The sequence below is a fragment of the Macrotis lagotis genome, chromosome 5, assembly GCF_037893015.1.
Source record: "Macrotis lagotis isolate mMagLag1 chromosome 5, bilby.v1.9.chrom.fasta, whole genome shotgun sequence".
Lineage (NCBI taxonomy): Eukaryota > Metazoa > Chordata > Mammalia > Peramelemorphia > Peramelidae > Macrotis > Macrotis lagotis.
Genome location: NC_133662.1, coordinates 69012156 through 69036112, shown reverse-complemented (window position 1 = coordinate 69036112; position 23957 = coordinate 69012156). Strand labels below are relative to the sequence as shown.

The 23957-nt window shown below is 33.1% G+C and overlaps 1 protein-coding gene across 5 annotated transcripts in view; it reads left to right on the top strand.

Moving 5' to 3' along the window:
• PHIP (PHIP subunit of CUL4-Ring ligase complex) overlaps positions 1–19622 on the top strand; it is a 192520-nt gene extending 172898 nt beyond the window's left edge. For 3 of the 5 annotated variants that reach the window (XM_074237360.1, XM_074237358.1, XM_074237362.1), the window contains 5 exons: positions 6933–7085; positions 8227–8390; positions 8886–9148; positions 12095–12274; positions 14820–19622. In XM_074237360.1, the coding sequence (XP_074093461.1) occupies positions 6933–7085; positions 8227–8390; positions 8886–9148; positions 12095–12274; positions 14820–15475 (1416 nt within the window). In that variant the 3' untranslated portion in view covers positions 15476–19622. The remainder of the gene's footprint in view (positions 1–6932; positions 7086–8226; positions 8391–8885; positions 9149–12094; positions 12275–14819) is intronic. The other 2 variants (XM_074237359.1, XM_074237361.1) reach the window with 2 other exon arrangements.
• Positions 19623–23957: the final 4335 nt, after the last annotated feature.

The window sequence follows — 23957 nt, the reverse complement described above, 5'->3', positions numbered from 1 at the left end:
AGAAAAAGAGTTGAACTAGTAGTTAACAAGTTCATAACATAGGTTTTTATGCCCCCAGATAAGCAAGCATGCATGCATGCATGCATATATATATATATATATATATATATATATATATATATATATGTATGTATGTATATGCATAAAGTTGGAAACTGATACATAATTTTATCCAATGTTACCCTTTTTGCACTTTTCAACAAGTTTTTTCCCAGAATTGTTTAATAGTAAAATTAATATAGTTTAATTTCACTTACTGTCTTTTTCTCTTGACACTTATTGCTAGAGGTACTCAAAAGTATGAAATGGTCAAAAATCTAGCATTGAAAGGCAATAATTAATAAATTATTAATACAATATTGATTATACAAGTATATCAACTTTTTTCATACCTATATATTTTTCCCATTCATACATTCTGCTCTCCTTTATAACAAAATAATCAACAAACAGCAACACAAGCATCTTTCCAGTTAATTTATATAGCATTCCATATCTGTAATCCAAAAGTAGGAATGTTTCATTTTTTCTTCTCTAGAACTAAAATTAATCTTAGTTTAGTTGCCTTTTGAAGTGTTTTTATATTTTATTGTCATTGCAAATACTTTTCTGCATCAACTTTCTGATTATTAATTGGAGGCAAGGAACAGATTTAGGAAGATTAGAAATCTTGCAAATTTTTATAAGACTAGGTTGACAGGGATGTCAGAAGAAAGACCACATTGAACTTGGAGACATAGATCTTTGGTTTCAGACCTCTGCTCTGATCCTCAATTTTTTCCTCTGTAAAGAACTTCATTCATATTCTGTGATCTCTAAACTTCCAAATAGTTTTAAATCTTTGTTCCTATCACCTTAAATTATCAGAGCAAATATTTTAGAATTTTATTGTATTAAACCAACTTGCCAGATTTAATGTAGTGATGAGTTCAATAATCTATTTACTTGTTAATGCAAATTAATTTTTTTCTTGAGATTTTTTTTAAAAAAAATTTATATTGGTATTCATTAGCGATATACATAAAGAACAACTAGGTTGCATAGTGGATTGAGTGCCAGGCCTGGAATCAGGAAGACTCATCTTCTTGAATTCAAGTCTGGCTTCAGACACTTGCTAAACTATGTGACTTTAGACAATTCACTTAATACTTTTTACCTCAGTTTTCTTGTTTAAGAATGAACATAATACCCCCTCTCCCCACAAAAATATAAAACCTCATGAGAAATAAAGTAAAAGAAGAGGGGGAAAAATGTGTTTCATTCTGTGTTCTGATACCATCAGCTCTGTCTCAGGTAGATTGCTTTCTTTATCATAAGTTCATCATAGACGTTACTTCTATATTTTTCCACAATTGCTATTGCTGATTGTAATTCCTTATCCATTCCTCCCCACTACCATCTATTGTATTTTCTCTGTCTTTTCATTCTGTCCCTCTTCAAAAATGTGCTGTGGGGCAGCTGACAGAGCACCAGCCGTAGAACCAAGAGGCCCCAAACCCACATCCCACCCCAGAGACCCAGGAACCACCCAGCCCCATGGGTCCTGGACAGACCACCCAATCCCAGCACCTTGCAAAAAGTAAAAAAGAAAATGTTATATCTGACTGTCCTCTGCTATGATCTACTCTCTCCTCTATCACCCACATCCCTCCTCCCCTCCCCCTGACCCCCCTTCTCTTTTTCTTCTAGAGATATCTATACCTTATTAAGTGTATATGCTGTTTCCTCTCTGAGCCATTTCTGAAGGCTCCCTCATTCCCCCTCACCTTCCCCTCTTCCATACCATTGCAAAAGCAATTGATTATTTTACATGAAATATCTTAGCCTATTCCACCTCTCCTTTCTCTTACTCCTAGTACATTTCCTTTTCACCCATTGACTCCATTTTTACAATATATTATACCTTCAAATTCAGCTCTCCTTTGCCTCATCTATAAAACTCTTTCTACCTGCTCTATTGAATGATATGGTTCATATGAGTATTAACAGTATCATCTTTCCATTCAGGAATACACGCAGTTCATCATTAAGCCCCTCACAATTTACCCTTCTAGTCCACTCTCTATGCTTTACCTGAGTCCTGTATTGAAGATCAAACTTTCTGTTCAGCTCTGGTAGTTTCAACAGGAACATTTGAAATTCCCATGTTTCATCGAAAGTCCATCTTTTCCCCTGGAAGAGGACGTTCAGTTTTGCTGGGTAGTTGATTCTCGGTTGCATTCCAAGCCCTTTTGCCTTCCAGAATATTATATTCCGAGCCCTTAATGTGATTGCTGCTAAGTCCTGTGTGATCTTGACTGCAGCTCCACAATATTTGAATTGTGTCCTTCTGGCTGCTTGTAATATTTTCTCTTTACTTGGGAGTTCTGGAACTTGGCTATAATATTCCTGGGGGTTGTTTTTTTTTTTTTTCTGGATCTCTTTCTGGGGGAGATCAGTGGATTCTCTCAATTTATATTTTGCCCTCTGCTTTTAGGATATCAGAGCAATTTTCCTTTAATTCTTTAAAATTAATTCCTTTAATTCTTTAAAAACAGAGTCAGGGCTCTTTTCTTCAATGTGACTTTTAGGTAGCCCAGTAATTTTTAAATTATTTCTCCTGGATCTGTTTTCCAGATCAATTGTTTTTCAATGAGATATTTCACATCTTGTAGTTTTTCCCTTTTTTTGGTGATAATTATTGTATCTTGATTTTTTTTCTTTCTTTTTTTGGGGTTTTTTTTTTTCAAGGCAAATAGGGTTAAGTGGCTTGCCCAAGGCCACACAGCTAGGTAATTATTAAGTGTCTGAGACTGGATTTGAACCCAGGTACTCCTGACTTCAGGGCCGGTGCTTTATCCACTGCGCCACCTAGCCACCCGTATCTTGATTTCTTGCAAAGTCAGCCGAAGGATTTGTTTTCCTTGAAGAGCTTTCTTATCTCCTTTCCATCTGGCCAATCTGCTTTTTTTTTTTCCAGAAAGATTTTATTTAGAGTTTTACAATTTTCCCATTCTTGCTTCCCTCCCCCCACCCCCATCAGAAGGCACTCTATTAGTCTTTACATTGTTTCCATGATATACGTTGATCTCAGTTGAATGTGATGAGAGAGAAATCATATCTTTAAGAAAGAAAAATAAAGTCTAAGAGAGCAAAATTACATAATAAGGTAATGGGTTTTGTTTTGTTTTTTCCTAAATTGAAAGTAATAGTTTTTAGTCTTTGTTCAAACTCCACAATTCTTTCTCTGCATACAGCTGGTATTCTCCATTGCAGATAGCCCAAAATTGTCCCTGGTTGTTGCACTGATGGAATGAGCAAGTCCATCAAGGTTGATCATTGTCCCCATGTTGCTGTTAGGGTGAACAGTGTTTTTCTGGTTCTGCTCATCTCACTCAATATCAGTTCATGCAAATTCCTCCAGGCTTCCCTGAAATCCCATCCCTCCTGGTTTCTAATAGAACAATAGTGTTCCATGATATACATATACCATAGTTTGCTAAGTCATTCCCCAATTGAAGGACATTTACTTAATTTCCAATTCCTTGCCACCACAAACAGGGCTGCTATGAATATTTTTGTACAGTAGTTCTGCTTTTTAAAGCATTCTTCTCCTCATTAACTTTTTGAACTGTTTTATCCATTTGACCTAAGTTTATTTTTAACATGTTATTTTCTTCAGCATTTTTTTTGGATCTCCTAGTCTAAGCTACTGACTTTGTTTTCATGTTTTTCCTGCATCTCAGTTTTTCTTCTATCTCCCTTACTTGGTTTTCAGAATCTTTTTTGAGCTGTCATAGCCTGAATTCAACTTCTATATTTCTTGGAGCCTTTAGATGGCAGAAGCTTGGACTTTCTCATCTTCTAATGTGTGGCTTGTTCTTCCATGGGACCAAAGTAATTCTCTATGTTCAGGTTCCTTTTTTCCTATTTACTCATTTATCCATCCTGTGCCTGGCTTTGGGGTGCTTCCTGAAATTCTAAGTATTATTGGGACACCCCCCTCAAGGACCTCAGTATATGGGGCTCTGACTGCTCTTCTGGTCTGTTGAATGACCACAAGCACACCCTTCTAATCTGGGGTTCTAAGGGGGGGGTCCCTGCTCTATGGGGGCCCAGACTGAGACCGGGGTCTGAATATAGTCAAAGTCCCAGAGTCCTGTCCCAGGGACAGACCTCTGCAGTCTCCCTCCATTTCATTACTTTCTATAGGCTGAGCACTCAGGGCACAACTTCTAAGCGTCTCCATGGGCCTACTTCTGTTTCCTGGGATCTGGGCTAAACTAAGGACTGCAGCCATGCTGAGGACCTGGGTTTCACACTAGCTCTGGCAGAGGTCACCCTGATCTTCCAAGTTGTGCTTGGTGTTCCCTGGGATGTAGATCAAGAAACTGCTTCTGCTGCTAGGAGCCCTCAGGGGCTTTCCCTGTAGACTGAAGTTCCTTCACTTCGCCTCAGTGCTGCCCCTCCAATTCCACAGAGCAGAGTCTTCCCACTATTTTCCAGGTTACCTTGGGCTAAAGAATTGCCTCACTGGATCTTTCTGTGGATTCTGTCTCTCAATAATTTAGAGTCATAATTTTAAGGTCTTTTGAAATAATTTGGAGAGAGCACCTAAGAGAGGTTAGACTCCTGCTGCCATCTTGGCTCTGCTCCTATAATGAAAATTAATTTTACAAAATAAAAAAAACTATTTCAAATATTTTTTAATTTTCACTTTTTATTTTAAAATTTTTGAAATCTTAACAGTTGTAACCATAAAATAATTAATCAAATTTACCAGAACATACATGCATATATATTTTGTGTGTGTGTATCCAAATGATTGTTGTTTCTGCCTTCAAGTTGATATATTTATTCTAAAACTGCTACTTAAGACGTTATTTAAAACTTTGAAAATGGTTTGTGCTTTGCTATGATGGACAGTTCTTTGTTGGGATATGAGGGAGTCATCGGGGAAGTGGTGGTGGTAATGTAAAAGAAAAATGAAATCATATAATTATCTTGTATAATCTCAATGGGGACAACTAGGTGGTGAAGTGGGTAGAGCACCGGCCCTGGAGTCAGGAGTACCTGAGTTCAAATTTGGCCTCAGACACTTAATAATTACCTAGCTGTGTGACCTTGGCCAAGTCACTTAACCCCACTGCCTTGCAAAAAAAACAAAACAAATTCTCAAATGACAGCAAATTGTCATGTTTTGAAGATAAGTTTTATGTTTGAAAATGATTCTAAAAGTCATTTATAACTAGATGTGATAAATAATGAGAATAACATGCTAACCATCTAATGTTTTAAAGCTATTTTTAAAAAGTACAGCTATAGAGAAGCCTTTTTTTGTTTTGTGGTGGGTCTATGGCCTCTGAAGAAATTCAAAAATCCTTAACTTGAGTCTAGTCCGTTTCATTATTTTATAATTAGTACTTCATTTTTTAAGTTTTTTGCTATTTTAAAATATGGAATGTAATGATTTATCAGGGACTTTATCCTTAATCTAAACGGACCCCCCCCCTTTATTAGGCTTATCCTTCTCCAACTTGCTGTTACAAGTGTTTGTTGCCGTGCAGTTTTCTGAACATAGCCCTAGAACCTGACTTAGTTTTCCCTAGAGTAGGATCTTTGGTTTGGTTTGAATGTTGCTGTCTTTTCCCAATAATTCAACTTTACCATCATTAAAGCCCTCCTTTGTAATAAATAAGAAAAACAGAATTGACACATGTGCCATGTCTAAAAATGTATAGCTCATTCCACACCTCTTTGCCAAGAGGTAGGAGGCAACTTGACTGTCAGTCCGATATCTTGTCTTGTTACCATGCTCTTTGTGTATATTGTTCTGCTTACTTTGTTTCACACTATTTCATATAAATTGACCCACTTTTCTCTGAGTCTTCTTATTCACTGTTTCTTTCAGTGGAATATTTCATTATATTAATGTGCCAAATTTCCTCAAATGTTCTCTAATCAGTGGGCACCAATTTTTCCAATTCTTTGATGTTAAAGAAAGTGCTGAAATAAGTATTTTATGTAAGTAGAACTTTGCCCATTATTATTGACTTCCTTGGAATGAACCTCCTTTTGTCTAGTAATATTCTCACTAGGTCAAAAGGTACATACAGTTTAGTGAATTTTTTAGTAAAATTCCAAACTTCTTTCCACAACAATTTTACTAGTTCACGGTTTCACCATTTAGCATTTTTGTTTCTAACCCATTTGATGTCTTCTTCAGAAGCAGCGTGACATGGTGGAAATTATTGAACTTGGACTTTAATTCTTCCTACAGCAGTCATATGTTCTTGGGTTTTCACCTCTGAACTTGTATATTCATTTGTAAAATAGGGATAATAATGCTATGAATGCTCATTTCTCAAAGATTTTGTGTGCTGAAATTAGATTATTTACATAATGTAGTATTATATAAAGTGCTTTTTAAGAGAATAATTATATTAAAACAGCAGTATTTTTATTTTAAATATTGGAGTATAGAGCTATAGTACAAGTTAAGGTTGTTATAAGTATAATGGAACTGTATTTCACATGTTGCCTCTATTATGAAACTGTAAATATATCATATGGTTCAAAACTTAAATTACAAATATTTATTTTAATGCATTGTTTTACTTGTCATAATCATATATTGTCCATAATTATCCAAGACTTATTCATCATACCCCATCCTTCTTGACTTTGTTATTATAAAGTTAGAAAGAAATAACCCACATGTGTTACTGAGGTTTCTTGTTGTGTTTTATAGTAGATGAGATACAAGATTAAAGATGTGGGCACTGGATTAAATTTTAATTACTGAGAATAAGGAGAAGTAAATTGGAGAACTGGGGAGTTTGTGATTACTAACTGGGCTAGTCTGTGATTATCTTAGACTGTAGATGTGACCTTCTAACTTTGAGTAACATTAATTTATGACCCTAAAAGCTTTTTTTTTTCCCTCTCTGTAGGATTACAGAGACATTATTGACACTCCCATGGATTTTGCTACAGTTAGGGAAACTTTGGAAGCTGGGAATTATGAGTCACCAATGGAATTGTGTAAAGATGTAAGACTTATTTTCAGCAATTCCAAAGCTTATACACCAAGCAAGAGATCAAGGGTATGGAATTAAATTTTCTTTCCCAGATATATAACTTTTCTGCTCATATTGCCATTTTTATAAATCTAAACAACTAAATGTTTATAAGCCAGCTTTATAAATTTTAAAACAATATTGAAATGTTTTCTAATCTGCAAAAGAAATTTAGATATTCAAAATAGTAAAATTGAGTGTGAGCTCTCATGCCTTAGTTGTTAATACTGTCTATGAAAATGTTTATTTGAAGAAAAATAACTTCTGAAAATAAGTTTGCATATGGTTTACAAGTGGAGTAAATAATTTTCTGAAACTAACTTTTCTTTTAAAAAAAAATTATTATTTACCTGGCTTGGGTGATGCAAAAGAAAACAGGAACTCTGAGAGTGAATTAGGAGATGGGTGGAACTCAGTACATGAAATCAGCCTATTGTGTATTAAGTGAATCTGTGACTGATTAGGTCAGCAGTGGTGACTCTTCTGAATTATTTATTTTCAGTGCACATGTTCTGGCTTAATTCTAGAGATCAAGGTTACAGGTATTGCTTGAGTTCATACACAGAAACACTCAAAGGTGAACCAAAATCTTGACTAAAGAGTGTACATTTGGTGTAAAGAAAGGCAAATTGCCTTCTGTGGGGGTTGGGGGAGGAAAGTAAGATTAGGGGGAAAATTGTAAAACTCAAAATAAATAAAATCCATAATTTTAAAAAACAAGAGTATACATTTGGGAGGCAGTGATTAGAACATAGAACTTGGATTTGATTAGGAGTTTGAATCCATCCTCTGGACACTAGCTAGTTGTATGACCTGGATAAGTGATTTAACTTCTATCTGCCTCAATTTCCTCAACTATAAAATGGGGATAATGGCATTTAGCTCCTAAATTGTGAAGATAAAATGAGATGTTATTTGCAAAGCATTAAAAGTGCCTAAAACAGAGTAGATGCTTAATAATTACCTGTTTCCTTCCTTCCATTTATGGCTTTTAAATTTTCTATGTAGACATTCCAAGGAAAATATCTTAAGAGTAAATAAGTGTTTGGTTTTTAAGTAAAAATTTGTGATTGAAAAAAAATTGTGTGGAATCTATAAAGATTTTACTGAAGAGAAAATTTACTATTGAGTAATTTTTAAACACTGACATAACTCCTTTTATTTATAGATTTATAGTATGAGTTTGCGTCTGTCTGCTTTCTTTGAGGAACACATTAGTTCAGTTTTATCAGATTATAAATCTGCTCTTCGTTTCCATAAAAGAAATACAATAACCAAAAAGAGGAAGAAAAGAAACAGAAGCAGCTCTATTTCCAGTAGCACTGCATCAAGGTATATAAGTTAATTCTTTTTTTAAAAGCATTAAATGATCCATAAGTTTGACATCTGAATGGTTAAGCTTGGTGTGTGTTTTCTTTTTAATGCTTCCTTTACTATTCCCTATATTGCAGAATGATATATTTGACATTCAAGTTCCTATGATGTGGAGGATTTTTAAACTTTAACTAAAGCTATGCTAGTGTAAGTGCTTGAATTCAAATAACTGCTAAACATAAAATAAAACAGCATTTTTAAGTTAGTGATAGCATCATGTTTTTTCTGTCCTATATAACTAGCATTTGCAGTGATCTTTCACTAAAGATTCACTTAACTGAGGTTCACTACTACTTAAAATTCACTACAAATGTCACTTAACATTTCATTATGTGCAAATGATTTTGAATCCTACAGTATTACAAAAGTTATGTGTGTGTATATGTGTATCTTCATCCTCATTCAACTACAAATGACCATGTGTGTTACAAGGTTCATTCTTTAAATTTACAGTCCTGAAAGGAAAAAAAGGTTGCTAAAACCTCTCCTGAAGGCAGATAATTCTACCTCTCCATTTTCTACACCTTCACGAACAACAGCCCCAAGACACAATGCTGCTCAGATGAATGGAAAAACTACAGAGTCCAATTCTGTGGTGCGAACTAGAAGCAACAGAGGACTTATAGATCTGACTCTAACTGAGCAACCCTCTACTTCTTCAGGAAGCAAGCCTTTGATTTCAAAACCTAATGTTTCTGTGATACCTGGGAAAACAAGTGAGTCAAGTATTTATAATTTCTAAATTTATGATTCCTTGGTAAAATTATATCCCTTTGAACTTACATCTAAATTATCAAATTTTTTTCTTTTGGTACCTTGTAGAAAAATAATATTACATTTTCACATATTTCATTAAGTCAGTTCAAAGGATTCTGTGTTTGAACTTTCAGGCTTTTCTAAAAAATTTTTTTCATTTCTTTAAGGTTTAGGTTCATTAAAACACAATTAGCCTGTACTTTGTGAAGCCTAAAATCATTCTTTTTAACTTCTTTTCTACTTTTGCCTTTTTTTTTTAATAGTCCAATTAGAAGATCTTTTTTTTTTCAGTTTTTTTTTTTTATTAATGTCAAGGTAAATAGTAGGCATAGCCACTTTTAGGAAGGACTTTTTGATACAGTTATTGTATAGAACTTGAGTAAAATAGGGGTGGGATGGTAAAATACTTGTTTGTAGTATGAAATTTTTGGACTGTTTTCCTTTCTGTTCCCCTATGGCAAAAAAAAGAACAAACCTTTTGGAAAGATTTTTGCCTAGTTGATTCCAAAACTTCATTGATTGATTGACTCCTTCCTTCCTTTCTCAGGACCTTTAATAACATTGACAAACCTCTTGCTAAAATGCTCTTCTTTAAATTCTCCCTGTTGGCTACAGTAGTACAGTATGTCAGGATCCCTTGCTTTGTCTCTTTCCATTCCTCCTCTTTTCATGTATTTACTGTAGGTATATGTTCCAAAATTTATCTTTTAGCTTCCTGTTGTTTTCCTTTAACATTTACTTTCTTGATAAAAATTTCAAGTAGCCTTTTTATAATCAATTAAGAGTTTAAAAGTAACTTGGTCTTTTCTTTCTCTTTTTGCCTCATATCTAACCAGTTTACTGAATCCTGACCCTATCCCCTTTTTGTGTAAATTACTATAAAATTACTATCACTCTTTTTTTTGTTAATAGCAGACATTTATATAGCCCTTTAAAATTTGCAAAGTGCTTTATGTGCATTATCTCATTTTTGCTTCATAAATATAAAACAGGCACAACAATATTACTATCCTTGTTTTACATATTCAGAAACTGTGAGGTTTAGAGAAGTTTTAACTTGCTTATAATAACAAGTCTGGAGAAAGAATTTAAACTCAGACCTTCTTGACTTGAAATTCATCTCTATGGCTTCAGATTTATAACTTCTTTTTCTGCCCTTTAGAATCTGACCTGAACCTGCTCTGTACTGCCACCAAACTGGCTTACTTGCCATCCCTCACATATGAAATTGCATTTCCTAAACCTCTGTGCCTTTACACAATGGTCATCTCTTTCTTTCTCTTAGAATTCTCTAGCTTCCTTCAAAATGCAACCTGAAGGGCCACTTCCTGCAGAAGATCTTTCAACTGTTAGTGTTTACTTCTATCTTTATTTGTTATTTTACCCAATACAATGTAAGTTCCCTGGTGATGGGGATTATTTGCTTTGTGTCTTTTTTATCCCCATTTAGCTCTCTTCTTGACATGTTCGTGTTTATTACTTCTTAAAAACAATTGAGATCTTTTGTTTTTCATCACTTAAATTTCTCCATGTACTCCTCCCCCCCTTCCAGAAATCCATCTCTCATAACAAAGATTTTTTTAAAAAAATCACTTTTAAAATCTGACAGTATATGCAGTGCTCCACACCCATGGAACCTTTTTCTGTACTTTCTTCTTAAAACACATAATTTTGCAGACAAATAAGGGAAAGTATTTTTTCTTTTATTTTTCTTTGGGGCCAAGTCTCCTTGAAATTTGGCAACATATTCATCTAATAAAGGCTTTTTGATTGCTTGATGAGCCTCTATGAAATTAGTGAGTCTAGTCCTTAAACCAAAAATAATAACTAATAATAATTATTACTTACTATGTGCCAGGCAGCATACTAAACACTTTGCAATTATAATCTCATTTGATCTTCACAAACAACTTGTAAGATAAGTGCTGTTATTATCCTCGTATTACAGAAAAGGAAGCTGAGATAAAAAGGAATTAAGTGACTTGCCCAAGGTTCATAGCTAGTAAGTGTCTGAGGCGATTTGAAATCAGGTCCTACTATGAGAACACAGGGTCATAGCTAAACTATAATTTATTACTAAAACACAAATTTAATGGATATTCATCATAATGTGTATAAATAATGATTATAAGTAGTGTCCCAGGGCTTTCTGTCTACTTGTATTTATTGAAATATTTTGGAATAATTTCTTATAAAGGAGAATTCATTTCTGAATGGTCATCTCCACTTTCAAAATTGAGTGTTTGAAGCAGAAAGTCATATTAGCCTAAGTTTTTTGAACCTTACTAATCCATATATGCATTAAAGGCAGTCATACTCTTCTCATTGTTTCCTAAAGGAATAGGGAATGGAAATTAAAGTACCCCCAGGAAATGATGAACAGGACCATCTCAGTAAAAAACTTAAATGAACAGATGCGATGGGAAATGTACCTTATACAAAGTAACAACAATATTGCAGAATGATCAGCTGTGAATGACCTATCTTTTTTCAATAATTCTGTGACCCAAGAGAACTCTGAAGGACTTTTAGTAAAGTATACCATCCATCCCAAAGATAGAACTGCTGGTTTCTGAATACAGATTGAAGCATACTCTTTTTTCACTTTATTTTATCTTGGAGTTTCTCTTTTCTTTTGGGTGGGAAGGAGATTCTGTTCACTTTTACAACATGACTATTGTGGTAACATTTCATGACTATACATTTTTAACCTATTTCAAGTAACTTGCTTTCCCAATGAGTGGGGTGGGAAGAAGGGAAAGAATTTGAAACTCGGGTGGAATGAATGTTGAAACTTGTTTTTGCATGTAACTAGGTTAAAAATAAAATTAAAAGTATCCTCAGAGCTAAGTTTCAGTGAATTTTGACTTATAAGATCTCATTCTTTTTTTTTTTTTTTTTTTTAGTACTGGAGAATTCTGCAAAACATTCCAAAAATGTAAATACTCTTTCAGGTCCTAGTCAGTCTAATTTTAGTCACAGCACTAGGAATAACTCTGCAAGAGAAAATATAGAAAAGGAAAAGCCAGTCAAACGTAAAATGAAATCATCTACTCTTACCAAGTCACCCACTCCACTTCAGCAAGGTATGTTGTTAATTTTCAAGTGTATTTTTAGGTGTATTAGATTCATTAATAATATCAGTTCTAAGGGGTGGCTAGGTGGCATAGTGGATAAAGCACCGGCCTTGCAGTCAGGAGTACCTGGGTTCAAATCCGGGATCAGACACTTAATAATTACCTAGCTGTGTAGCCTTGGGCAAGCCACTTAACTCCATTTGCCTTGCAAAAAACCTAAAAAAAAAAAATGATAATAATGTCAGTTCTGGTGTTAGAATTAACAGTCAACTTTTACACTGTTCATGAAGAGCTTTTCCTGTGGATAGTTGCCATGTCTAAAAATATGATTTGAAACAAAACAGATCTAGAGATCTGTGTAGTAACAAACTCATTCAATTATGTAATGCCTAAAACTTCTTGTTTTCTTGTTGTATTGAAAGATTGGCAAATTCTTGTGATATATTTTCAAGTTCCTTGGGATATAGACTTTTTGTTCAGGGAAGATTCAGTAAAGTGGTTAATTGTTAGAACATACCAAACATGTCAAAATTGACTTCACAAATATCCTAAGTTATTCATGTGACCTCTATTTGCTTTCTTTTTTCATTCCTTGTCTGTACTATCCTCAGCTTTTTAATAGTTAATGCTTTTGTTTGACCTGTGTTTCTTAGTTGTCTCTCTTTCAAAGTTCTAAATTCTAAAATGATATGTGCATGTTAATATTAATGTCTCTAGCTCTAATATAACATAACTAACTCTGTAGCTTAGCACATTTAATTTTCAGTTTGGAAATGATGCAACCAAATCACTACCACAAAAAAAGTAGCACAATGTATAAAGCCCCAGCCCTGGAGTTAGGAGGACCCTGAGTTCAAATCTGGCCTCAGACACTTAATAATTGCCTAGCTATGTGACCTTGGGAAAGTCACTTAACCCAAATTTTTTTTAAAAAAAAATTGATATTTATAGGTGACTTCCAACTTAAAAGTGAGTTGTATTCTAAATGTGCTATGGTTGGTAATTTGGAATTCTGAATACATTTTTCCCAAGAAATAGTAATGTGTAGTGGTTTGATTCCCAGGTCAGCGCACACAAAAAAGCATTTCCATTATATTTCTGGTATAATCCTATGCATAATAATAGGGAGTGTTTTCCCATAAGAGTTACATCTAGGGATGAGAAGAGTATGTCAGTATGTCTGTCTGTCTCTCTCTGTCTCTCTCTCTGTCAACTCCAAACCATAGCTAGTCTCCTAGATTTAAAATCAGAATATGAGGGTATTAATTACAGGTTTTCGACTGTGTGACCTTGATGAAAATAATTTAACTAGTCTGTTTTTCTTTTAATTAGTTAAATTATATTATGAATATTTATTTTCATTCAAGAATTATTTATTAAATGCCTGCCTGACACATGCTATTATATACAAATACACACACACACACACACACACACACACAGTACAAAACTTTTCTTAAGTCACTTATGGCATAATAGTGTACAAGTATACTAACAACTTCATAACATGAAAAGTCAGATTGATGCAGAGAAGATATACAAAGTGCTGTAAGAAATTTGAGAAGGGAATTTTCATTGAGGATATATAAGGAGGAAAAAAAATGCTTGATGGAATTGAATACTTCATTCATGAAGAAGTATTTTGTATGTCAAAGAAATTTCCACCTTAGCAAATGGCCCCAAAAAACTTGTTCATTTACAACCTGTCAAAATTAAACTCAAAAAATCAATAGCTGGAGGGAACAAATGGGTAAGAATAGTGTATGAGTCGTGCCTCTTTTCTGTGACAGCCAAGACATTTCTTTCTAGCTGGAAAACCTGGGCATTATGTTGTTTTATGTTCAGATCCTATAAATAAATATGGATTCTATTACTGTGTTATGTAACTGTTAGGAAAAAAGGAGCAGGTGGGAATTTCTCTTTGCTGTGCAAAATCATCTTTTAACTTTATTGTTACCATCCTTCATATAATTCTAAGAGAATGTGCTTTTAACCTGCTTTCCACTCTATTTCTATTATTATATCAGGATTGTTAAAACTGTTGTCATATCCCTGTAGAATTGTTAATTGAATAATTTTACTATTCAAACAATACTATTCTTATAGCTCCTTTATAAAGGGGGTTTGAGAGAGAGAGAGAGTGTCCATTGTTTATATATGGTAACTTAGGGAACAGTATGCAAAAACATTGACCCAGTATTACACATGATCTTATCCCAAACCTCCATTTGATATTTATTAGCAATGAGACTATAAGGGGAGCTATTGCATAGAAGTGAATAAAATCTAGTGTGGTGATATGAAAAAAAAAGTCAGCTGTTGGTCAGAAAAATCTGATTTCTGTTGCTGACTTGCTTTGTTGTTTTAGGTATGTCATATTAATGTCTTGTGACTTGACTTTTTTTCTATAGCAATAAGAATAGTAAAATTATTTTAGAGGGTTTTATTATTTGAAAAAGGTAAAATAATGAGTTTATTATGTATTATAAGAGCTAACAAAAATGTAAATTCATCTCCATATCTTGTAATAATACTCTGTCATGTGCTCTCTTAGCAGATTGTAGGAATAATGCTTTGGCATCAGGAAGCATCCAAGTAAATGGGCATGGAGGTCAACCAACAAAACTTGTTGTAAAGCGAGGCCCTGGAAGGAAACCTAAGGTAGAAATAAATATAAGCAGCAATGAAGTTATACACAAAAAAAGAGGCAGAAAGCCCAAAAAACTACAGTGTATGAAACAAGAAAATACAGAGCAAAATATAATCCACACCATCAGAGATGTGATTAATGATGAAGTAACTGCAGCCTCTTCAGCATGCAATTTTCTTTCTGAAACTAATGTTATAAAAGAAGATTTGTTGCAAAAAAAGGGCCGCGGGGGCAGAAAGCCCAAAAGAAAGACAAAGGCACAGAAACCAGATTCAGACCTTATGGTTCCTGCAAGTGTTAAGATGCTAAGAAGAAGTAGTAGAAAAAAGACAGATGAACCTATGGATGAGGATGAAGGGTCTGAGGAACTTAAGGGCTCTGAGCCCCATATGAGAACTAGAAACCAAGGTCGAAGGACAGCTTTTTACAATGAAGATGACTCTGAAGAAGAGCAAAGGCAGCTATTATTTGAAGACACTTCTTTGACTTTTGGAACATCTAGTAGAGGACGAGTCCGAAAGTTGACTGAAAAAGCAAAAGCTAATTTAATTGGTTGGTAACATGTACCAAAACATTTTACTTTAAATGATATAAAGCAGGTACAGTTAAGGAATAAGTAGAACCACGGCTTATTCCTTGCTGCTATTATGGATTAGAGAATGTTATCATTTGAAAGAATTAGCAAAAAAAAAAAAAACAAAAAAAACAAGAGAGAGAGAGAGAGCGAAAGAGGAAAAAAGAAACTTAAAGAACACTTCTTTAAAGAAATATATATTTTAAATGTTTGCTATTTATTGCCCTCAAATAGGTTATACATTTCAACAGTCATTTTATTCACAGTTCAGAGGGGAGAGGGGAGCAATTGAAGATGTTAGAGCAATTCCTGGCTTATTTATGGAAGAGGAAGATCTGCTTGCACTATGAAGGTGCATCATATTCCTAGTGACAGAACTTTTCATGCTACAATGTATGTTTATTTTTGACCAAGCAAGGTACATTTCTATTTGATTAGAGAAGTCTTGTCTCCTAGGAAGACAGAATATTGCAGAGTGGCAGTAAATTAAAAATTGTGTTTCCAGTAAAGATACATATAAAATTATCAAACTTTGCTAATCTTTAATTTCAGTAATGTTGGAAAATTCATTACAGAAGCTTAGAAACAGGCATTTTGCTTTATCCCATTTCTGCCAAACCTAGAAAAAAAATGTTCTTGTAAAAAATATATCCACATTGGAAAAAGTTTGACTGGTGTCTAATTTTTCAGACCTTGATTCTTGTATCAATCACTAAATCTCTGTATATTGTGCCAAAGACTGAGCATCAGTGCAGTGGGAAGCCTGTTTTTGACTCTCCATACAGCATACGATTTTCAACAATGAAAGGCTGTATATTACTCTAAAAAGCAAGTTACTTAAAATTGTGCTAAGATTTATCCTTTTGGTACTTAAAAATAATGCACTGGTGGGAGTCCTTTGACAGAGATGTTTTAGACAAAATATTTAATTGGTTAAAGGATTCAAGGAAATTACAGGAAAGGTATGGGATTTGTTGTTTACTTGATCTGGATTAATATTATTTCTACAACTTTAGACATTACTAGGTTAAAATTACTTACAAAGAAATGTGTGTGTATGTGTATATATCAATAGATGGATATATAAAAATATATATACAAACACATACGTATACAATATTACCCAGGTAAATTCTTTTCAGGATTTTTTAAATAGCACTAGAATAAAAATGATTTCGAAATGTCATACTTTATAGTTTAATTTTAAGGGGAAGATTGGTTATTTTCAATTATAAACATTAAAATAGGCCAAATCACTTTTTATGCAATCATGTTTTATACAGTGGTCTCATTGCACATTGTGTTTTTTCTGCACTTTTTACGGTATCCTTATCACGCTGATAGAAGTCAATATACACCCTAAAGAAAAATTCCATTTAATGATTGTGCCTTGTATTCTATTTTTTTTTGCATCTTTAGTAAAATTAAGTTGTCTATTGTAAATGATAACTATATGACTTAGGGGAATGTATTGCTATATGTACTGCTATGGAAAAGGAAAGCAGTTATTTATTTGTTTATGGTACATTTAGTTATTTTATACCTTAAAAACCAACTTAAAATACCATTTCTGTTCAAAAAATGTTGTCCATTACAAGAAAAATTTAAAGGATGTAGTATTTTCTGAGGACTGGTATGGTACAAAAATGTAACCAAAATTTTCAGATACTACATTTTTGAAATGGGATTAGGAAACAATGTATTATCATAACCCAGCTGTAGAAGAATAAAGGTGTCTTTAAATTGAATGTTGCCAAATTAAATTTCATAGTAATCTTTATACATTCTGGTAATATTAGCTGTCATTTAATTGTTCTAAAAAATAATAGTTGATACATTTGGACTTTTTAGATTTTAAGGTTATGCTTAGATTTGTGCAAAAATCCTCATGTAAAATTAAGTAAACCATTTCTGAAATTGTGACTGGGTTGCTATGATTTTACATTTTGGGGAAAAGTTAATTTGAAAACTTTGCAGGTTTCTTTGTATATTTATTTTTTCTAATGGTTATTTAACTATTCAGTTAAAGTTCAGTGGCTAAACCATTCATAATGCAGAAGGTGGAAGGCTTGCTTGGTTGTACAGTAAAATGCAGTCTTTCAGTTATACCATTAAAAATAATGAAGTGTGTGTTTGCCCTTTAACAATGATTAATTTAAAAGATCTCATTGCTTTTGAAGGCAATCAATATCAGATATGTAATTTCCTGATGTTATCTGCATTGTGTTAAAAACAATAGCATTCATCTAAAAATTCATCTTCTGTAAAAATATATACAGATATACATATATTTTTATGGTGTGTACATTATAAAGCTATGAATTCATAAGAAGGACCTATATACCATCTTGGAGAGTATAACCCTTCTAGCACAGTGTGTGGAGTGATTCTAACTCTTGAGCAAAGAAATGAGTATTTAAGGTCTTATCTGCAGCACACATTCTTTCTGCAAACACTGTATATTTATGACCTTAAGCTGACAGTTTTACTAGTAACAAATAGACACTGGTTTCTTAATGAATCATGAATTATTTGGGTCATGTTCTTTTTCATTGAAACACTTTTAAATTTTTATTAGTAATACAAAATATATTTAAAGTTTATATTTTTATAATTTAGCTTCACTATGTTGCAAAGGTTTAGTTCAAAAAATTTAAGTCCTTAACCTTTTTTGTGTGTTTTCTGTTTAGGAAAACGTCCTGAAACTTTAATACCAACTCTTTGTGTGGTCATACACAAACACACCAAGTTGTTTTACATGAGCAATAATTTGAAATAATTTTCATAAACTATGACTTTTTACATGCATGTAATGTATAAAAGCCATCTGTATTTTCAGTTACCTAACACATAACTCACAAAAATTTCTTCCAAAGTGATTTTTTTTTAACTAAACACATAATGATGCCAATAGGCAGTTTAAACATTAAATCTAATTATGGCCTCAACCCTGGCACAATAAATTTGTAACTTCATTGATCCAGAACCATTGAGCTTTGATATTGTGGTTTTAGACTGTTTTCTGTCTGTAAGTATGAACTGAGGCCAAAGTTTTTTAGAATTCTTTCCACTGATTTAAGTATCTAATTTCAACTGCAACTGACAAGAATAATGTTTGATTGTCATTATATTATGACAAATAGTTATATCTTTACAAATTGTCTTCCTCTTTAAATGTGAGTTGAATGACTGTATGAAATATTTGTATGCATTTTTATTTGTACAATTTGGGATTGGGTTTTGGCATACTTAAAAGATGGGATTGACTGAATTTAGTATTACTAGGGAATAATTATGTAAGATATCTTATTGACTGACAAAAGGATCCTCTTGTCGCATGTATTTTAACTTCTAGAACTGTCACTTGTCTGAATGGTGCAGTAGACCAGTCAATACACTGTTACTGTACAAATGTATTCAAGTACCAATTTTAGCTTGTTGGATGTCAACAATTTTTTCAAGATTGTCATATGTAGACTAAATTAGTACATCCAAACTTTGCAGTTGCTTCAATTCTAACAACATTCCATGACATATATTCTTCACTCATACCTGCTCAAACTTCAGCTGGAAACAGTCTTATTTTCTGTTTACTACCTATTGAAATTTAATGTTTAAGTAATTTTTAATTTATATTTTATATTTTTCATATTATCTTGCAGTTTTTTATAATTAGTTGGGGGGACTGAGATGCTCAATTGATTAAAAGGCTATGCATTTTCTGCTTAGTTTTACGATATATTCTAACGTTTGTGCACATTGTAGCAAGGAAAGGATTTTGTGCTCTAGGAATGGTCCCAAATCTGAACATTATTTACACCAAGGTTTCAAATTAGCATTTTTACTTCCGTATCTGAACTTCTGGATTTTGTTTTTTAAATAAACATTCAAAATTTGGGGGATTTTGTTTTTGGTTTAACTTTCAGGTCATTTAAATTCTATGATCTTTCATTTGCTATGAGAATTGTTAACTACTAACTCTACTAAATAATCTTAAGCACTCCCAGTAAACAAAGTTAATTTTGCTTATTATCATAAAAAAATAAAATAAAATCTGAAGACTTACAAGTACCAGTTTTGGAGCTCCAGAGATAAATGTGTACACACTGCAATAAAAATACAGGAGTTAAAAATGGTCTGAACTGTGTAGTTTGGGGGATTGGTTTTGATAACTCTACTTTGTAATTATTTTTGATGCAGATAAAATACATCAGGAAATTAACCTTATATGGCACAAACCAAATACATGACGGTGGGTGGTGATATTGTACAATGAATTTCTACATTTAAAGAACTAAGAGGTTGTTAGGTTTTGAATGGTATATCAATGTCCACCTTGTATACATGCATATAAGATACGTGCACATACATGCTATGTTCTATGTAAGGTTGTGCATGTTGATTTTACCGGTATGGTATGGTATGCTGTAGAGTATGAGACAAATAAAAGTTACATTTTTGGACCATATTAAAACTGCAAACCAAGACAGGGATCTTATTAAAGATCTTTTAGAAAAATATAAATCCTGTCACTTAAGATATTTAGACATGTGTAGAATGTAGCTCAATTTAAGAAAGTGACCTAGAGGGTTAATTTTGAAACTGACACATTTTCAGATTTAAAATACACTTATTTTGTACAGAATACAATGTTAAATCTGTTGTATGTAATAAATACCATACAGTTTCAAAACAAGATAATTCTTTAGCTTTATCCAGTTTTTTTTCTTCTTCCAGAAACCTGGAGCATCATGTTGTTATAACCTGCAGTATCACAACAGGATAACAGTGCCCTTTCTTTTTGTACATACTGATTGGACCTTTCTTTACTGTTATGTGGACACTTTCTATGTTAGTTTTGATGCATAATTCTTTGAATCCTTTTATACAGACTAGAATGTATGTGTAAGAATTCCTGTCACTGCAATGTAGTAACTACAAACCTATTTTTAAATAAATAGAAAACTTGTTTTTCTAAGCTATTTAGTAATGCCTCTTTTTTCTCCTATACTGCCTGTCATAAGTCTCCCTATAAACCATAATGTTGTAATCTCAAAGTCTATTTTAGATTTTTAATTTCTATGAAAGAAGTCCCATGCATTCATTTTTAAACAGTATTTCTATTTAATGTGATGATTCCCAGCAATGTGGATATTCTCATTCAGTTTCTTTCGTTTGACATGTACTATGGTCAGACTTAAAATCTCATAAATTGTGTTTTTTTAGGAGAATCTGGATTTACAGTGCACAATTCATGCGCACTACTTAAGAGTGAATTTCTTGTGTACATTAAATTGTCTAGTGAGACCTACATTTCAGTCCTATAAACATTAAGTTTCAACTTTGCACAAGAGCATTCTGCCTGCCAGGTACAAAGGAAAAAATAGTTTAAATTAACACTCTCAAAAAGTTCACATTCTACTAGAGGAATAAAATGTAACCTTATGTACATGGTAATTTGAGGAGAACTGAGTACACTAGAAGCTAAAGTTATCAGGGAAAGCTTCCCTTAGGAAACAGTACATAAATTGACCCTTAAAGGGAATTAAAGTTACTAAGAGGCAGAGAAGCAAGGGAAGGAGTAAATTCCTGGACTGGACAACAGAAACTGAAAATAAGGGCAGTCTTATTTCATGTGCTTTCAGAATCTGTCACTAAAGGGAAAATAAATTTCAAGGCAATGTTCTATTATTAAAAAGCATTTTCCTCCAAAATATATAAAATTCTTCCCTTCCTACTCTCCATTTAACATGGGAGGGCCTTAGAGTACTCTTCAATTTTAAGAAATATATATTGGGCACTTAAAATGGTAAGGTTGCCCTAGGTATGACCGAGTTAAGAAAAAAAGAATTGTAATAGACTAAAATGTGAAGTGCCCAAGTTCTATATATAGAAGCAGGCTGTATAAATGCATGGAAATGGGAGAGTATAGAACAAAATAGGTTGTAGCCAGTAACCCGATTTGTCTGAACCTATAATATAACATCAGTGACATGAAATTAAACTGAGAAGATATGGCACACTGAGGAGTTTATATTTTTGCCTTTGGACAGTAGACCCTGAAAGTTTTTTAACATGGTCAAAAGCTATTCTTTAGGAAGATAAAAGTACAAAGTGCAGAATATAGAGGGAAAAGTTTCAGGGGATTTGTATAACTGGATAATGCTATTAGAGTCAGGATAATCTCATATACTTATGAACTGTGTAACTAGAATATTTAGTGCCTTTGTAACCCTCAGTTTCCTCATTTGTAAAAATTAAAAAATAGGATCTACTTCACAGAATTGTTGTGAGAATCAAGTAGCATGACTATTTTGTGAACCTTAAATTTATATAATAGCAAATACTATTGTAAAATTGTATAATGAAACAGCAAAAATATCTGAAGATGTTTTTGTTGCTATTTTCCTAGAAATTATTCAGTTTGACAAGTGTTTAATTCATAAATTACCCACATTTCCATTTTTAAAAAATCATGTAAAACAAGTTTAATTTAAAGAGATAATAAGCATTTGAGAACTAATTGTAGCTTTAAAATTATGCTTTTTTGTTTGTATATTTAATTATACCTTACAGGATTTGTGTTTTTGATGTCTGGGATCTGAATCCTTGATTTCTTCAGTGTGAAGAATTCTGAACAAAGCAGACTACCCAAATATAATCTTAGCCTTCTGGGGTACTGCCCAGAGTTACATGGCTTTCTGCTATAGGCAAACTCTCTGTGTCACAAAGTTCTTGTGATGATCAGATAAAAACGTGTATGTGTATCTTAGAATGTGAGCTCCTTGAGAGCAGGAGCTGTAGGGCTTAGCAAAGAACTTAATAAATACTATTTGATTTGATTGTGTGAGAATAAAAAAATGTCTAAATATCAACTTACTGTTATTACTACATAGCTGTGATTTTATGCATTTCCACTGCTTCCTTACCAGTCAATAGTTTACTTTTAAGATATGGGCAGAGAAGTTCTTGATCCAGGTCATCTGGTGGGTGCGAACAGTCAAGTGGATTGACTTTTCCAATCTATTAACTTATTTTAGAAAAAGGCTCAATGATCTCAAAAAGATGAAAGAACATTTTAGTAGCTGCTGATAGTCTTTGTGTTGTACATTTTTATTATGATATACTATATCTGGCCTTTGTCATTTGAAATATATTAGTACTTCAATTTACTAAGAAGTTTTTAAGGTCAAAATATATCAAAGCTGATAATTGAGTCACTGTGTAGACTATATTTGACTGTAGTGATATGATGTAGATAACTACGTAAATTTTATTTACAGATAGTAGAGATCGATTATCCTAAACTGTGCTCCTTAGTCATTAACATGTAGCAAAGAAACTGTAGTTCTAAATCTAACACATTTAGAGATCACTGGACAGAAAAGGCAATATTATACTACTGTGATTGCTGGAGATGGTAAATACAAAACTGGAAAAATTTCTGAAGCCACAGATTATTTTACAAATAAGGCCCCAGAGAGGTAAAAAGATATACATAGATAAGAGAGAAGAACTTAACTCTTCTGGCTTCAAACTCAGCCCTATTGCTACACCAGATTCTTCCCCCTACAGTAATGTATTTTCTGTTTATCTTTTCCTCTGTAATTGCACATCCTAGAATTTAGTCATTTCCAGACACTTCAATGTTTAGATGTTTACAGTGTTTTTTTTTATTCCTGGCATCTAGATTTTTTAAAATAATTTAACTATCGTAGTTATTGTTGACCTTCATGAGTTCGACCTTAATAAAGAATTTGACTAAAATGTGGTTACCTCCAGTGTTTTATCCTAAAAAGAAATGGAATCAGGGTAATATGTGTTTATCTCCAGAGTTTGGTCTTAAGAAATTGACTAAATGGAATTAGGTTAACAATACATTATTACACTCTCTTAAACCCACAATACCCACATGCAATGGGCCTGGTTGGAACAAGAAGTGCAGTTTTTGGAGAACTACAGTTAAGTAGTCATAGGCAGGATGTGATAAAGCTGCTCTTGCACTTGTCATCAAGGGAGTAGCCCTCACCTCAGTATGTGCTTCTTGTCACTTCATTAGGGACAGGGAGGCACTATCAGCAATTCCATTAGGTCTGAAGGGGTGTCCCCTCCCAACTTGCGACCTTTGTGCCTCATGGGAATTTGCTCCCCTCTAGGATGTCAGTGACATTCTGTGGTTGAAGGTACAATGGAAAAATTCCTATTTGTCTCATGTAAACAAAATTCATATTTGTTTCTAGATGACATTGTCATGAAAGACTGCATGAATTTACAGTAAAATCAACTAATGATTTTTCTATTTTTAGGATTTCTATTTTGGTGTTTAATTAGAATTTCAATTTTTTCCCTAGTATTTTGTTTGCATTCCCAATTTCTTGATCTGTTCTTTCCCCCTTTTGCTTAAAAAAAAAAATGTTCCAAGATAAAAATTTTCCTAAGGCCTGCTTTTGAATATATGCTGTTTCATT